The sequence below is a fragment of the Cryptomeria japonica genome, chromosome 7 (assembly GCF_030272615.1).
Source record: "Cryptomeria japonica chromosome 7, Sugi_1.0, whole genome shotgun sequence".
Lineage (NCBI taxonomy): Eukaryota > Viridiplantae > Streptophyta > Pinopsida > Cupressales > Cupressaceae > Cryptomeria > Cryptomeria japonica.
The window spans coordinates 857,915,562-857,935,002 of NC_081411.1; the positions used below are offsets into that span (position 1 = coordinate 857,915,562).

The following is a 19,441-nucleotide window of genomic DNA, read 5'->3' on the forward strand; positions in this document are numbered from 1 at the left end:
CTACCTCATCCAACTGGATGAAGGTTTTATCTCTTAGTACGGTATGCACTTGTCTCAGGATATGATCAGCCTAAGATCAAGGAGGACGATCCAAGTCATGAATGAAAGGAGATGATCCTTGTCTGTTCTGCAAGCAATACTCTGGTCAACTTGACCCATTATATCAAGTTGTTTGTATTAACTTGCTATATCAAATCCATGTAAGAAATACTCTAGTCATCTTGAATCATTATGTCAAGTTGCTTGTATTTTCATACAACATTTTAAAAGCTCAATGATGAAAATAGAGCACTATGGATCGTCATTTCATCTCATCTGTTTATATATTGCATTCCGTTGCATATCGCCCATCCATTTACTCATTCATATATGTAATTTTGTATGCAAATATGAACAAGGTTGATATGAACAGTTATGTGACAATTGAGCTGGTCATGGATACAATCGTGACAGAGTACTCTGATACGTCATCAGTGCATCATGCGAAGTCTAAATAACCTTGTATTCATCTATCATGATTATATCCATCATCATTTTAGTTGCATTTAGTACATTTCATATCATTATTAATTGCATTAATTACATATAGTTCATTATCATTTATTGATATTAGTCTACTTATATCATTTCATCATTGCATAATCATAATGTTTAGATTCATTCATATGATCAAATTGTCCTTGATTATGTTAGCCATTTACTATGCATTCATTTAGTGTCAGTTACCAATCATCATTTATTATCATTTATCACCATTTATCATTTATCGTTGCATACATTTATCTATCCATTAGTTAAAAAAGTGCATTCATTCATCCATTTTAAAGGTGTCTTATTATTCTCATTTTATTTTCCTTAGGATTCATTTAGATTGCATTCATTATCCCTTTTTTAATTGCATTAAGGTGCAGTTATTAGCCATAAGTTGCATTATCATCACATTATCATTTTACTTCATCATATCTGGGCATTTAGAATCACAAAAACCATTTGTTTCCAACATTGGTTCATTCATTATCAACATATGCATTCATTTAGAAATTATCATTTAAACATTTGTACTTTACATTTGTTTATCCATGTTACCTTCATTTTTAACCATATAGATGCATATCCATAAATGAATCATTCATTCAAAGCATTGCATTAACATCATTGCATATCATTATCTCATCCTTATATTAATATAACGTACAAGATACTATCTATATCATTATATCATTATGCATACATCATCATCATGGCATTACATACATAAAGCACCAGATCAAACACATCATGCATATATAAACCTGCATTCATGATTAGTATCCAACATCATAAATCATCACATCATGCACATAAACAGCGTATAAGAATCATCTCATAAATACATACATATACACATATCCATCTAAGCATAAACTCATAAATCATCATCCTACATAAAATCCATACATGTCAACATACATACCAAAAAAAGGGATCTCCTCATATATATATCATCTCATGTATCGGAGTACAATGAAGTCCAAAAAATCGGCTACCAAGAGCCATCCAAGACAAAGTCCAAAATGACAAATATCAAAATACATGCAAAATGCTCTCTCAGATGCCACTCTGACCAGATGCTGCACCACCATCATCACCTGCTCCCCCACTAGTCCCTGCACCTTCTGATCTATCTCTCTATGGAGGCCCCATCAAACCCCCACTAGCTCCTGCCCCACCTGACACCTCTCTTCGTCGTGGACCCCTCACACCCCCACTGCTCTACATCCTCTGAGACCGCTCCTGCCGCATCTGTGAATAGCTCAGTGCTCGCTGACTAGCTGGCACCACCTGCTCATATAATCCCCGCCAATACTCTATCTCAGCTTGTGCCCGCCCAAACTGTCTCATCACCTCCCCAGTAGGACCCCGCGCTCCTACTCCAACCTGGACTCTCTCCTGTAGCTCTGCTAATCTCTCCACCACACTATCCCTCTCCCACAACACTACAGTAAGCTCTGACTCCCGTGCAAATAGTTGCACATCTCTAGCTGCAACCTCTGCCTCTAGATCCTCTACCTGTGTCTCGGCTGCTGTCAGTCAAGTCTACAAATATACTAGCATATGATCCCACATATCTCTAGTAGCTCCCTCCCCTATATCCATCGGTGCCTCACCTGTAGCTCCCTCTCCAGTGGCTCCCTCAGTATCTCCCTCTCCATACCTCAACCACCTAATCTGACTCCTCCTGGCATCAATGGTCCCTGTGATATCCGCAATGGCAATCCGCCTCTCCCTCTCCGCTGGACCCGACCACCTAAGCCACCCCCACCTCCACCATCTCCTCCTCCTCCTCCCCCACCTCCACCATCTCCTCCTCCTCCTACACCACCTCCATTGTCCCCTCTCCCTCGTCCACCTGTTATCGGTCCTCGACCTCCTCCCCTCCTCCATCTCCATCCCCTCTCATCCTCAAAAGAAAGAATTGGCTCTGTCAGATCTGATATCTGAGGAATCAGATGAGCCACCATATACTGAGTATACTCCTCCGACACTCCTGCATCTACCACCCTCGGTCGTATGTCCCATGGTCTCGCCTGTAGCATCTAAAACTCTGCCAATGCCTGATCATATGGAAGTACTGGTCCCCATGCATATCTCTCTCAGACCACTCTGACATACTCTCCTGATCCCCTCGGCAATCCGTGCTGACGTCCAAACTGTCTCATAACTCTGCCTGGCACCTGTCTCTCTACATCGTAGGATGTCTTCCCAATGAGGAATTGGGTCATGAATACATACGGCAAGGCCTTCGCATCATCCTCCCAGGGCTCACACTCAATGTAAGGTCTCCAGATCACTGCATCCAGATCATCCAGTGCCCGCCGCCACCACTCTAGCTTCCCCAGGTGGGGTTGACTCATCATACTACTATACATAAAAACATAGGGTTGGTCGACTGCCCAAAATTTTAAACTCACTAGTTGGGTCACCGGTAAGTGCTCCCACGCCCAAATATGTAGCAGCATCACTCCCACTGCCAATGAGCCCCTCCCGTGGTATACCACCTCATGAAGCTCCTAATATAGATGCGCTAACACGCACGGTCCCCAACCAAATCGGGTCCCCTCGGTCATCATCTGCTCAATCACCTAGCCCCAACCAATGACTAGAACATGTGATCGTCTATCTGGACACAATAGCCCTCCCACGATCCCTGCCAAAACTGCTGGTAATGGCTCGTACAATGCTGCGATATCCTCCCAAGCTATTGACCCATCATCAATGTACACATCCTCGTCGAAGAATCTCTGACACGCTAGAGTCCCCCATGACCTATCATATGTAACCAGCTCACCCCGAATCGGAATATGCAGGATGCGCCACACATCCTCCAGTGTCACAGTCATCTCCCCCTGTGCTAAGTGGAATGTGCATGTCTCACTGTGCCAACACTCTGCCAATGCTGTAATCAAACCGTGATTCATCCGAATCACAACCATGTGCATCACATCATATAGCCCCGTCGCTGTAATGCAATCCACCTCGACCTCTGTTAGCTGATCATGTAGCCCCTGTGTAGCGGGATGTCTCTCGCGCAATTGTAAGACGCGTAGATCCTCTGCACATGTGCATCAATCAATCATCATCAGTTGTTTTATTTCAAACTTTCTAAAGTTTAAACCTAGACTATCAACAGATACTTTGATCAAGTATCTTCGGATCTCAACAGGTAAGCAATCATGGCACACCTAGACTTCAACATGCATTTATCCTAATGACCTAAGTTTCATCAGGGTTGCTATGGTTCAAAATAACTCTCACTTCACATCCCTATCCATCCATCATTAGCATCAGGAGATTTTTGTTCACACACACTGGGGCATCTATTATCCTTCACCAAAAGCGCTATTTCACACACAATAGCGCTAATCTCCTAACAAAAGCGTTAATTCCCTAACAAAAGCGTTTAATCAACCATACAAAAGCATTCAAACTACAAAAGCGCTACAAAACCTATGCAATAGCGTTGCTTAAGGACAAAAGCGCTCAATTGACCCCTCAACAATGCTGAACAACCAACAACGCTCAAACATGCATGCAAAAGCGCTCATTTTTGCACAAGCGCTCAAACAATGACACAATAGCGCCATTGCGGCACAATAGCGCTAATTTATGGGACAAAAGCGTTGAAACATAGTTTCAGTGCTATTGTCTTGACTTAACTTAGACTCAGCAAAAAATATACAAAAAATGCATAAAATTCAAAATTTCAAATTTGCCTACTGCTGGTCCGTAGTCCTCTGGCCGTTGGAATCAACGGACTCGCTCAAAACAGTGTTCTGCAATGGGTACCGGCATCCTGACTGCTGTTTGCTCCTCCAAAGCATCACTATTAGAGCTCTGGTTTCACTATGATCACGGATTCAAATGACCTTGTTTTCACCCCTTTTTTCCCATATAAACCCTTCGCCGTAACCCAAAATTTCCCCCCGCTGACCGCTGTGGTCCCCATGAACTTCCCAAGCCTCCCATTTCTCCATTTTATCTCCGATTTTTTCTATTCTTTCACCCATGTTGCTAACTTCTTCTCTTCTATCACCCTGCCAATTTTCATTCTTTTTCAAGAGATCGCTCGATTTTTTGAAATTTTTGACCCATATCTTGAGGGGGCATACCACCTATTAAATTAACATTTTATGGGGCATTTCTTCACACCTATTTTTCTTTCTTTGAAATGACGCGATAAACCGCACCGTCTCAAAGAGGGGCAAATGTAGTCACATAAATCTGTCCAGTTTCATTAAATGAATATTTGCTATTTATTTGATTAAAAATCCACTAGCCATCAGTTAATTAAATTAATATTTAATTAATTCATCTTTAAACATTCTCCTATTAATTAAATAAATTATTGAATTTATTTTAATTAATTCATTAAACCAAACTCACAATCAAATAAATGAATAAATCTCATTTATTTCATTTAATACCCCTTTTCCTCTTTTAAATAAATTAAATTAAACATTTATTTAAATCATTTATCCCTCCCATTTGCATTTTCCTACAAATGTAACTTGCACACATTTATTGAAATAAATTAATTTTATTTTAATTAAAATCCTATTTTCTCTCACCCACCAAATCCACTTGCAATCCTAAACCCCCTTCTAGATTCTTCTAAACCCTTCCTAATTAACCTAATCCATCCCCTAATTATTGTCACATTCCTAAGCAACTTGGAGTCACTTCTCAAATATTTCAAAGTCTTTGAAAATCATTAAATGCTTTGTGTGTTCAACAATTTGACCTCTAAAGTCTTCCAAAACCACTAATGACTTTTACATGACCATTAATGGCTCTTACATAACCATTTATGGTTAATTCAACTTGCACTCATGTGTCTCCTCAAGCATTTATTTCTTTGATCATGGTTATCCCTTTTGCCTTTGCACAAGAGTTTATCCATTGGATGAAAGCTTTATTCTTTGAATAGAGAATTTATTCACTCAACCCAACCTTGACTTTAACTCCCAAGGTACCCATGAGGTCTTCTCAAGCATTTAATGCTTATTCCCTCTCCTCTCAACCTATCTCATATTGACACTTGTCATCCTAGGATTGGGTTGAAAGCCATCACATGGATTGAATATCATTCGATCTTGACCCTTGTTGAGATTTCTCAATCTCAACCATCCATTGCTCTATTTTTCCTATAAATAGAGCCCATATTTCATAATCCAGATCCTGAAAACTTGTATGCATTTAATCTATAGTGAAATTCTAGAGAGCATTTAGCATAAATCACTAATATCTTGTCATTTTGGTTTAAAATAAATCATTTCAATATCAATAGCATCTAGTATTAGCTTTTTATTCACATTTAGAGCAAATACTTCAATCTCGAACCTCCATAAGCATCCATACTGCAAAAAGCTGCTGAGAGCTACACTAGTTTAGAACTTGGAGAGCAGAGGAACAAGGGAGAAGGAGCTAAGAGCATGTTAGGAGGCATTTGGAGATGTCTCATCATATATACTTTCCTAGTTAAATATTCCCTCATGCTTTTGGTATCTCTTTTGATATGCTTGTGTAGGAAAGTATTTTGTTTATGATTTCTGACACTAACAATTTGGCTTTTCTTCTTGTTTGTGTTTTGTTATCATTGACTAACCTTCCCTTTTTGCAGAGCATCATTTGGTGAACCTGACGTGAATCCAAGCACCCAAAAACAATTTTTTTCAGCCCAACTAACATGTTTGAATGTTGAACTTGACACACAGGTCGCGCTTTAGCGCTTTTGATCGCGTTGTAGCGCTATTGTTTTTACAATAGCGCTATTGCCTCAAGTTTGGCGCTATTGACCTTTGTTTAGCGCTTTTGTGCCTATTTTAGCACTTTTGTGCTTATTCTGGCGCTTTTGCATTTTCTGTCAACACTTTTCTTTTAGCGCTTTTGTCTTCGTAGTAATGTGTTTTTGTTCAATAGCGCTTCTATTTTCACATAGACTAGCGCTATTGTAACAGAACATTGTAAGAAAGACGTTGTAACCGAAAAAGTGATTTTTTGTAGGCTTGTGGAAGCCCTCCCTATGTGTGGATTTTACTAATTGTTTGCTTTTTGTGCAGGTCTAAAACTAACTTCTTTAAAAATCAAAAAATTGTTTTTGGTGCTTTAAAATTGAACAAAAACAAACTTCATTTCCTTGCAAGTTAGGATCACTTCCTTTTGGTGCTCTAAAATTCACAAAAACAAAACTTTGTTTGTTGCAAGTTAGGCTTAATTTTTCATTTGGTGCTTAAAATCAACAAGGCAAAATTTATTTTTTGCATCAAACTTAAGCAAAAACTCACAATTCACACTTCCATTTTGGAGCAAATAAAATTCACAATCAACTTGTCTCATTTTTTGCAAAACGATTTTACTTCATGCATACGTGTTTCAAATTAAGTTGACCAAGATTTCAAAGTTCTAGTTTACTCAAACATATTACCTTTGAAGTTAAAAAGAACATCATGGTTGTTGGAGCAACATCTCCAATTAGATAGAAAATCATTGCAATGACAAATTAAAAAGAACAAGTGAATTTTGTGTTTGGCACGCTTGTGCAAAAGATTTTGTCGAGTGGTCCTACTTCTAACACACACTATCCTCTCCCTTGGCTTTCGTGGTCCTAGGTGCAAGAGAAAAGTGTTAGTAACGTTAGCCCCATATAGAGCCAAATTTAAAAATTCAGAATTTGGGTCTACTTTGTGTCAATCCTTGCTAGTGGACATTTTATCTATTAAGAATGAGTATTGAACTCCTTCAAACTAAGTTCAAAGAGGTTCGAAGATGTTTCAAGGTTTATTTCAAAGGTTCAGTTCAAAGATCAACTTCAACAAGGTACAATTGGTTCAGGCAGGCTCATATCTACAAATTGTGCCCATTCATGTGAAGATCTTTTGTTACAGCATGTGAAGAAATGTTGCATTTCCACATCCTTTTATAAGAGGCAATGAGAAATTATTGTACTCTTCAATGAGGAAATTAAAGTAATATGGTTTCAATTCTAAATGAATAATTGTTAATGGAAACCATTGAAGAACACTTGATAAATGTTGGAGTTTGGACAACGAGTTTGATTGTTCTGACAGTTTTATATACCTCCACTCAGACATCAATAACTTTTTCCTCGGACATAATTTGCTCAATCTCTCCTGTCAAGTTGTGATAAATTAGGAATGCAACAACATATCCAAAAATTGGCAAGATCCAACGGTGGGGTAAAAAGTTATGCCCCCCGCAGTGAGACCCAATTTGACTGTCATAAAAACTTCCGCCCAGCATCAAATTTTTATTATTATTTTGGACTAATGTTTTCATATCCCACCTGTCCAAATATGCCAAAATGACATTTATAAACTATTGAAAGTAAAGTTTATAAAGACTTGATTTTATAAAGAGGATGGGTGGAGAAAGTAAAAAGGAAAGGTAAAGTAAAAAAAGGTGGAACCAGTTACATTTCAAGAATCGGTTGTAGAAGAAACAGAGGTTATGACAAAATGATTTATGGGAGAAACCGATGGGGGATTTTTGGGAGATGGTAGCCAAGGAAAGAAGGAGAGATTTTCTGCAGGATTGAATGGTCTTTGAGCCATGCTTTTGGTATTTGTAAAAAGAAGAGAATGTATGCTAAATCTTTGAGTTTAAGTATGCTTTCTTTGATTGGAGATGATCTTTGAGTTGTCCCAATCATTTTAGATGTTGTCTTGTTCATTTGAAATGCGTATGTGTTTGTTACAATCTTTGAATTTGAATTACTCATATATCTAAAATGAAATGTCAATCTTTCTTTTGTTTCCTTGAAGTTGGAAGATTAGACAAATGGCCTTTGTGCCTTTCATTTAGTTTTCTTTAAACTCATTAAATCTGTAATCAAATTCATCTCATGTTAATGGATGAATGTTAGTTTACCTTCTTTGTCTTCAGGTTAAAGGCATAGCAAGTTATTTGATTCTTTGCAAATCATTCGAAGGTAGCTGCGCCTTGGAAAATAAGCAGAGAGCACTTGTATATAATTGTGGCAAGTGACTCAACTGTTGTGTTGCAAGTTTGTCTTTCAGCCTTGGGTGTTTAGGAGTCATTTTGTGTAGGTGTTTTGAGAAGACAAATCTGTTCACTAACAAGTAACACTCAAATTTTTATCTTTTTAAGAGAGGCCTGCCAAGGGATCGCTACTCTTGGGAACGACCTCGTGCGGTAAATCCTTCGAGCCGCTATAGAAATCAGGTGAGAGCGAAAGTTGTAGCCTTGGGTATAGCTGTTCCTATAGTGTAACTTGCCAAAAGGAAAAATGGGCCCCACCACAAGTTACAAGGCTCTTAAGTGAGTCACTACAGAATGAACTTATATTCAAAGACATCAAAAATTACTAAATACCTTTAAGTAGTAGCCCACCTGTTCTATTGTGAGGATATTTGTGATATAATTCAGTGCAAGATCATAGATGGTTTTTCTCCCAAGATACTCACCATACATATTTCCTTGAGTAGAAACATAGCTTTTTGAAAAGTCACTTATGGCTTGATGAAAGTGGTGACTCCCCCATCATAGGGATCATCTATTTTTTATGCTCGTGCAAGACTTAGTATATCACATCCTTACCTGCCATGACAGGATTCATAAGGTATGTAGTACCAAAGTCGAAGAAATATCAAGATGTGGGTTGAATTTATCGCAACTGGCCATTTGACCTTAGGGATAAAACGTGTTTGAATTGTTTTCGTTATAGTCAAGACCAAGTGCAAATTGAGCCGACTTCAGGCTTTGGAAGGAAGAACACCTAAAATACACTTAAAGGGTCATAAAAAAGTCCAAGAATTGGGCTGATCTAGACCCATACTCATTTGTGCCTTTGAGGCAATATTCTTGTGTTTGTGTGCTTGCTTTGTTTTCTTGTCAAAGAAACATCATAAAATCCAAAATTTTAGAACTAGTATTCATCCAGCCAAACATTTTCAAAACAACCAAAAGGATCAAAAACAAAGAGAAAAGTATCAAAATATATGACCATTCTTCACATCTTGAGAAAGAAGAATCTTCATCAACACATCAACTTGAAAAGAAGACCCTTGAGCTCAAAGGCTTTGATCATGCATCTCAACTTTTCAAATTTTAAATGTCTAATGATGAATTTGATTGTTTGGATGATGATCACACTTCTAGTGTGGACATTGATTATGAGGAGAATTTAGGTTACTTTAACTTGGGTATTCACACATGAGATGAAGTTCTTTAGCCTTATATTTCATCTCCTCCAACTATTGATTTGATGATGCTTGACAAACATTGCAAGTTTTCTTTGTAGTCTCATATTTTAGATTTGGGAAACGCCATTGATTGAATCCATCTTCTATTTGACAAAGTTGATTCTTTTCAGTTATTATCAAGAGACCTTTCAACCATCTTATGCATTCTCCACATGATCATTCATCATATTTTGACATGAGTATGGATACCTTTGAGTAGCATTTGGAGGATGCATCTTTGTCTTTAAAAGAAACATGTGAGTCTTTGGATCTTATTCTACATAAATCTCCACTAGATTTTGGATTTCCAAATTCATCAATTTGGTCAAGAATATCTGATTCTAAAGGGGTAGCTTTCAACATCGTAATGGGGATACTTGAGCAATGTTTAGAGACATTATACATATTGAGTTTTCTTCCCTCATATTCCTTTAAGGAATGAGAAGACATCATACATGCACCTTTGGTTTTGTTTCTTCCTAATGAGACTTGAACAATTTTCAATGATCATAGACCATCATCTATATTTAGGTTGGAGCATATACATTAGAATATATCTTATATTGAGGGAGCTCCATACTCTGTCTTCTTCTCTCTTATCAACAAAATTTTTGTTCTCATGTGGTTTTGTCCTTTTCATTCTTCTTTGATATCATTGTTCTTGTGTTTTCTCTTTTTTGGGGGATGAGTTTTATTTCACTTAAATTTCTTCTTTTCTTTTTTTGTGAGAGATTTTGTTTGTACATGGGTACCTTACATTTCCTTGTAGCTAGGACCCATCCTTGCATCTTTGCATCTATTCTTGTTCTCCTTAAGTTGCACTTAAGTAGGGTGTTGGTGTGAATAGGGACCATATTGCCTAGCTAGTTCTACTATTAGAACCTTTTCATACCTTATTACTAACGATTACTTTGGATATACATAAGATAAGTTGATCATTTTATGTCTCGTATTATATGATTAAGGTACTAGCCATGATGTTACATGATATCTTGTGTTTCACCTTGGCATATATAACCAATGGTTTCCCTTTGTAATCTCAAAGATAGAATTGATCATCATTGTATATTTGCATTGTATATTATCAATTCATTGTGCTTTCAATTAGGCCTCTAGATCTTGGGTGGCTATCTTCACAAACAACTCTTACACCTTTGTGGCATAACGATAACCGTTACCTACAAGTGCCATCAACATCGGGACTTTAAAACAAGCTAATGTGAATTAGGAAAGTACACAAGTAAAATTTTACCAATCACTAGATTGAGTCCATAAGTGAAGAAGAAGATGCCTCCCTAATCCCTAGATTCGATCCAAAGAAAATATTTAAATATTTTGATTCTAAGGCAAACATAGATAGAGACCCCTTTTTTCAAATCCTAAGGCATATTAAATTTAGAACTATATTGAAAGCTTTGTATATTCTTCAATCATAAAGCTAAATATCTATAACTTGTTCATTTTGTTTGCAAATATGACTATTACCAGTTACTAAATTATTTTGGGTTAACTGTACTTATGTGTATGAATCTTATTAGATTAGCCTAGACTAAACATACTAAAATTTTAGTTTCCTTTATAAATACTTATGATAGTTATGATAAATTAAGAATTTGACAACATTTAACATGTCACTTTATTTTAATTATAAAAGACTAGAAAGTAATATCTCATAATAAATGCTTTATATGTCTAAATTATAAATAATAGGTATTAGTATAATACTTATTTAATTAGGGGTTAGTTATTAGAATATTTTATATTAATTTTTTAAATAGAAAAAACTAAATAACAACAAATGATTTGACACTTGACATACCTTAAGATATCAGTTTTTAAAACTTTATTAATACAATGTTTTAGACACTTGCCACGCCTTTTATAAAAATATTTTTTTAAAAATAACAAATGAATCAATAGTTAATGTTATTAAATCATTTATGCATTGAGTTAAATATTATTAATGTTGATATTTTTCAAATTTATGCATTAGTTTAATAAAAATAAATATTTGAACTAATAACATTTTGCATTTTTGTTAAAATATGCATGTTTTTTTGTCAAAATAAATATTGATATTATTTTATTTTTAAATATATTCACTTTTAATTCTTTGGGAGGTACCATTATTATAATTATTTAAAGTATTGCAATTCATCATTATAATTCTATCATTAAAACATATCGTAAATGAATACATAAGAGGATAGAAGGTCTTAGCTTTGAAATTGATGAGAAACAATGTTGATTGTTTTAGATTAGCATTTTATTTTCATAAATTATGTTTCAATTTGGTGACTATCTTGAGTCTAAAATGGCACAAAATAATGCTCCTAATTAGTTTAAAGTGATTTTAAATGCTATGGTACAATGTTAATTACTAAAAATGTGATATGGCGTGTGAAAATAATTTGTGATATTTGATGTGATAAATTGTGTGCTTGAGTATTTGCTCTCTTTGCCTTTAAAAAATATTTGAATTTGTCAACATAATGTCTAGATACATCATTGAGAAGATTGTTCACTTGATAGGTGATTGCACTCTTAAGTCAAAGTTCTTGGTAGGTTAAATTAATGAAAACGAGAAAGATTGAAGGTGAAATTCACAAACATAACTATATGATTTTGACATAAATACAATTATTTTATTGTCCTTATTGTTCTCTAATTCTTCTCCATGTAGTCACTTATGAAATTAAGTATAGATTGAATGTCTTCAAATATTATGGCATAACATGTTGCATAATTGGACTATATGATTATGACATAAATACAATTATTTTATTGTCCTTATTGTGTTCTAATTTTTCTCCATGTAATCACTTATGAAATTAGATTGAATGTCTTCAAATATCATGGCAAAACATGTTGCACAATTATGTCGAAGTTGACTCACAATGGATAGTAAAATAGTGCACAAATTCTAGAAATTGAATTTAAATAGAGATCCTTATCATGATCATTTAGATTGAACTTAGTCAATCCCACATCACTCTAAAATGATCTAGTGGGATAAAGTGGTGATCTTAAAGTTAAAAACCAAGTGTATAGAAATGAATGCAAATGGAGGTAAAATAAGAATGGACAAAGATTGGATTGTGAGCCAAACCTAACACGAAAATATATCACTTATCTCAATACATTTGCACTAAAACATTCCCATCAAGATAAGCTCAAACTAAATGAAAAATGATATAGATATGCTAATTTCACGAGTACAAAGTCATAAGACACATTTATGTTTTCACTCAAATAATACAAGAAAGCAAACTCAAAAAGAAAATCAACAAGTAAGACCCCTGAGCTCCACAATAAGAATGTGGTCTCATGGAGAGGACTTTGAAGATATATTTCTATGAAATAAGAGGGCTCATGAAATTTTTAGAATAAATCAAAATCATGTTCATTAAAATAGGACCATGCACTTTTTAGTTCTCAATTTCTAGCATATATCTTTAGGGTGGGCTGAAAGCTAAAATCACATATAACACACCTACAATTTTTAGCATTAACTATTTTTAAAAATCAATTCAATTAAAAAATTTAACATTAATTGTTAAAAAAAAATCACTATATCCACCAAATTCCTGAAATTTCATCATTACTGTAAATTTATGAAAAGACGACTTGAGAAATCCTATTAAAAGTTTCCAGGAGCACAGCTAAAAACACTTTTTAGAAACTTCCTTCCATGGGACCATAGCCTAACTGATACAATACAGAAGAACCCAGAGTCAAATCATCTCTTCAGACTTGATAATGAGAAAATTGCTCTCACAAACAAGAAAAACACACCATTTTTTAAGCCCTGATGAAGTTATCTATGCCATAGACGGTGGCAGCCATATCGATTACAGGAGCTGAATGAAACCTCTTGCTTTGAACATTGAATTTCAATGGTTTTCTTTTGTAATCTAAAGGGACAGATCTCTCCTCTTCATTCATAACCTTAAAATCTTTTTGGCTTACCCAAGAATGCACCACTCCTCTTATTCCTGTCATATTCCCACTTCTAATCAACAAGAGCTCCTGAAGAATCTCCTTCATGGAGGGCCTCATGTTCACATCCTCATTTAGACAAGCCTCTGCTAAATTAGCCACACTTTTCATGGACTTCATCTGATCTTTCTCCACCAGCCGAGTATCAAATAATTCAGCAACCAAACCCTGGCCTTTTCTACACAGAAATAAGTCTGCCAAGATACGTTCCTCTTTTGCTCTGTCTACAGACATAGCCTTCATGCTGGTTAACAGCTCCACCATTACAACCCCAAAGCTGTAAACATCTGTTTTGCTTGTGAGCTCAACAGTCTTGTAGTATTGTGGATCCACATACCCCAATGTCCCCTTCACACCTGTAGTCAGATGGGTATTGCCTATTGGCATTAGACGGGACAATCCAAAGTCTGATAGCTTGACAGTATATGTGGAGTCAAGTAAAATGTTTGCAGACTTGATATCTCTATGTACAATTGGAACAGAAGCAGAAGAATGCAGATAAGCCACTGCTTCTGCAGTTTCTGTTATGATCTGTAATCTCCTATCCCATGTCAAGAATTTGGTCCCATCCTTTCCATGGAGATGATCTGACAGTGTGCCATTGGAAACATATTCATAGACCAGTAATGGAATTCGAGTTTCCAAGCAGCAGCCCAAGAGTTTTACAATGTTTCTGTGATCGATCTGAGTAAGAATTATGACTTCATTGATGAATTGATTGATCTGTTCCTCGTCAACATCTTTGCATTTTTTTATAGCCACTAACCTGCCTTCTGCCAGTTTGCCCTGGTAAACGTTCCCAAAACCTCCAACTCCCACCTTCAGATCTTCAGAGAAATTGTTGGTTGCCTTTACAAGCTCTGACTCAGAGAATATAGTGGCTTTCCTCCGCCCTCTGTCTGAGGAAATGTATTCCTGCAGAAGGAGGCCTTTGTTTTGCAGAAAGTACTTTCTTCTCAGGAGCAACTGTTTTCTTTTCTTCACTACCCAAAACATGGCTCCTCCAATAAGTGGTCCTCCTACTAAGGAGGTTGAGATTCCTGCTTCGCACAATACCAATAGGGGAAATTAGTTTTCCACACTTAATAAAAGAAAAGAAAAGATAGTTGTTGATTATGTTTTTGGATTAGATTGTGTATGTTTATATGTATCACTTGTCGTAGAATGTGATCTATCATCAGAATGATAGAAAATTCATAAAATAAAAAGAAAAATAAACTGTTGCAGATCTAAGATGGCTGAAATTTTCTTTTTCATAAAATTAATTTAGCTAACTACTATGCAATCTACATAAAAATTTAACTTTGAAAATACCTATAAGCAGGGGGGCGAGTATGCTGTCGCTTGTGCAACTGGTCTTACCATCACCTTTTCCCTTTAAGCAAAAGCAAGTATAAGAACCATTCATGTTCACACAGCTTCCAACCGGCGGTGGAATACATTTACTCTTTTGCGAAATATCACATTCATTTATATCTGCAGAATTCCATTTCAACTAACAAGTGATATCAGTTTTTCACAATTTATAATGTTATTGTATGTTAATTTTGAATTTTGATTGTATATTTGTGATCTATTGTCATACTGTAAGAGAGTTCAAGAGTCATTTTTGTATCAATTTTTTGGAACAATATCTGTGATCCATCATCAAGATGTAAGACAATTCAGAAATCAGTTTCAACTTTTAACCCTCTTACATCTTGATGATGGATTACAAATGATCCAAAACGTTATTTCGACTCTTGAACTCTCTTACATCCTAATAGTGAATCACAGATATTGATCCAAAATGTTGATACAAAACGAATTTACATATTATGGTGCATCAAGCATATAGGCAAATGAATTATCATACCAGTGCACGGGACGCCTTCCTGATAACCGTCACCCTTATACCCCTCGTCACATCTGCAGACCTTGTAACCGGGCATCCCGGTAACATCAAGGCAATGGGCATTCCTTGAGCAGGTAAGATTACCCATTTGTGTTGCAGAGGAACAAGTATCAGCCTTAATACCCCAATCGACCTTGAGACCATAAGTACCAACCCCAAGTCTTCCTTTATCAGGAACCTGTATCTCGAAGGTCGTGGGTTCGAGTATGGTTGAGAACGCACATTCTCCAGATGGTGACTGCACCGAAATATTAATACTTCTCCAATTCTCTATCAACCCAATTTGGCAGCAACCAAACCCATTACAGTACTCTGGCTGGTAGATTTTCAAACAAGAAGCTGCACACATTCCTGCAACTCTTGATTGAAGGGCATTAAGAAAGAAGGATCCATTGGCATAACAGCCAATTGAGGCAAACACATTGGATCCCGAAATTGTGAAGGGCCCATCCCTTGGAAGTGAAAAGAATTGGTGTGCAGTCTGTGAGACATTGCAACTGAAAGCTTTGAGATGGGTAACATTGATTAGCAGAGAATTGTATGAGAGACTTAAGACCTGGTATTCGCCTGTAGGTGTGGAAATGAATGGGATGTTCCCCTCTCCGAAAGTGGAGTTGTGTTTGCATACAAGAGAGAAGTTGGAGTGCCCACAATTCGAACCCTTGATGTTGAAGGGGTAATTTATGTTGAGATACCCGCATTTCTGTGGATAATTTATGCTGCAATCATTATTAGTACCATTGCAGCTGTGTATTGTTATACACAGGGAGATAATAATGACCAGAAACTGTGTCATTCCTTTGTCGCCGGGAATTGACATTAAATCTCTGGCTTGGAGTAGGTAACTACCAGGGCCAGGCACATCTTAAATAGCAGGGAGTGGTACATTTGAGATTTTTTACCTATCAGACATTTATTTTAAGAATTGTTTAAATAATTTTAAATTGTATTTGCGTTTCGGATCACACGCTCTATTATTTTTCTTATGCACTTTCTCATCTTGATGATGGATCATAAGTGTGATCCCAAACATTGATGCAAAAACTCTCACACAATTCAATCTAGCAATTGCCAACTGAACATAATAGATTGCGAAAACTCTGACACAATTCAATCCAGCAATTACGAACTATGAACATAATAGATTGTAATGATGTAATAATGGATCACTAGTGTGATCTGAAACGTTGATGCAAAAACTCTCAGATAATCCAATCCAGCAATTACAAACAATTGAACATAATAGATTGTAGAAATCTGATGTCGTTAACTTTAAAATTTATTAATCTTTCTTTTTCAGATTTTCAAATTTAAATATGTTGGTAGGTGTTGATGATCCAATCGATTCTTTAAAAAGTATGTACAGGACAAATTTAGATAGAAAATATTAAGGTAAACTTACGAACTCCCTCACGTCACAGCCCAAGGTTTCAGGCACGAGACATGTATGCTTTTACCAAATACATACATCTCTTATAACTTTTTATTTTTTTAATAAACTTTTTTACCGTCCTAGTTAGTGCGAGTCGTCGATGCCATGTTTACATTTAAAATTTGAGAAAGAAAGATTGAGACAATTTAAATATTTAATTCAAAGTAATGAAAGTAAATGGATAAAATAAGTGTAATTAATCTATTTTAGGTTAGAGCTATATTAATTGATATTTTTCAAATAATATTTTAATGAATACACAAGATGATATTTAATTCTTAAAATGATATTAGAATATGTAAGTTGAAAATGTGTATAATAGAATAGTTGACGTTGAGAAAATGATGTTCTTAGTGAGTACAATATTTTAAAATCAAAATAGATTAAAAAATATATATGGGTTGATCTTATGTGACTCAAGATTTTGATATTTTATACATGGATTTGACCTCTAAATTGTGATTGTTCTCACATGCAACAAATTTCTTAGATTTATTTCACAATAATATTGTAATGTTGACGAACAAGGTTCACTAGTCTAAACATGCAACTAGGAATCAAACCCATTCACATGAAAATACATTTGGGAAACAACCAATAGGCCCAACTACAAACCCTTGGAAGAGTTGGGCATGATGATTAGTTGCCTCATTTTGTTGTGTAGATTCAATTGGATAAGAGAGAATGATTAAATGCAAGAACTAGGGCTAATGATGCAAAATTGAGAGTAATCAACATAAACAAAAAGTTTCATGATAGATATGTAGACTTTGAGTACATATCTGGAAATGAGAATAAGAAAGGAACCTATGTTTGCAATTTAAGCTTGAAAGTGTTGGACTATGTAGCTAGGAGACCTAGTCCTGCAAGTGTCTAATGGAAATATCAAAAACAGATTTGGAATTAAAATGTCGCTCTGGGTATCTTCCTGAAATTTTGTTGAAGAAGTGTTAGACATTGTAGTTAAGCTACAATGTCTAGGGTTTTCTACTTCTTCAAAATCTAGTTCTCTTTGTCTCAATCTACACTTTTTGAATATATATTCCCTCTTTGTTGAACTTGTAACCTACACACACGAGAGAGAGAAAATGGTGTTGGGTTGATAGGGATTTGCCTACCAAGTCAAACTCCAAGTTTATAATTAACCTTTATAGCATCATAAATTGTAATCGGTACAATTCACACCTCATATTTGTACTCCTACTTTAGCATTTCCTATCTTCATTTCCCCTAGGCCAGTTTTGACCCCTTTTACTCCAAACTTGATGTCACTTGTGTACATGGCTAAGTGGACCCCATCCTAGGGATATGCTTGCTTTATTTGGTCGCTCCTTGTCCCGCTTTTGGAGGATAAGGGTGTTGTGGCACCCCTGTCTAAACCATGGCACCATGGCGTCCTAGTCCTCCTTAAACAAGATCCATTTTAAATGTAGGAAAACATTCGCCCTCCCCGATGGATTTTTGTCCTTGTGGTTACGCTTGCCCATTGAAGGTCATCCTAATCGGTAATTTACCTAGGGAACCCTATATAAGGACAACATATCAATATATATTCACCTAGAAGCAATTGATCACTATCATACCCCATCATTCATGCATTTGCCAAGCATTCTCAAGCATTCAAGGCAACCTTTCATCCCACCATATCCTTCAAGCATCATGGAGCAAAGCCACATCAATCTTTATGCAAGCATGTGTGTTTGATTAGGTCATTCATGCTCATGTGTTTGTCATGTTATTGCATCCAACATTCATGATCACATCTAAAGGGCATTGCATCATCGAACTTCTACCTACCATTGCAAATTTGAGGTATATATTCTAGCATTTACTTCAGTATTTACATTTTCTACCTTAATTCAACTCAAGATTAATTAGTAAATCATGGTTTGAACCAAGACAAGCCCCTATCAACAACCCTTTTACTCTCTTTCTATGTGCAAAAAAATGATTCAAGAGCTAGTATCCAAGATTCTAACAAAATATTTGATGATGAACAAATTCGGCTTTTACAGGATTGAATAGCGGAGGACCAAGGTGGCCTATCACCCTAGTCTTGAGAATTTTTCCTGATCTTTTGACAGTGGCTCTTATGTGTCACCCTGATCTGGAAAAGATCCCACTTGCCCATCCAAGAATTATAAGACCGGGATGACCTACCACCCTGGTCCTGACAATTCAACCCAAAATTTTAGTATTAGGTTTTGATCCTATTCTTCTTCTTGGATCTTTGTTTGTGGCTTTGTTTGATATCTGTAGCACTCTCTTATTGTTGTTTTGATTCACTGGTTCATTATTTTACCCTAAACTTTACAATTCAACTCAAAAAGGGGAGATGACCTATAGGTAAATTTA

General features: G+C 35.9%; 1 protein-coding gene across 1 annotated transcript; it reads right to left on the reverse strand.

Annotated features, from left to right (window-relative positions):
- Positions 1-13,344: 13,344 nt before the first annotated feature.
- Positions 13,345-16,443, reverse strand: LOC131047049 (putative wall-associated receptor kinase-like 16). The gene is made up of 3 exons (XM_057980860.2): positions 15,616-16,443; positions 15,075-15,236; positions 13,345-14,800 (listed from the first exon to the last, which is right to left on the reverse strand). The coding sequence occupies exons 1-3, from the start codon at positions 16,001-16,003 to the stop codon at positions 13,563-13,565; spliced, it is 1,788 nt and encodes a 595-aa protein (XP_057836843.2). The 5' UTR covers positions 16,004-16,443; the 3' UTR covers positions 13,345-13,562.
- Positions 16,444-19,441: the final 2,998 nt, after the last annotated feature.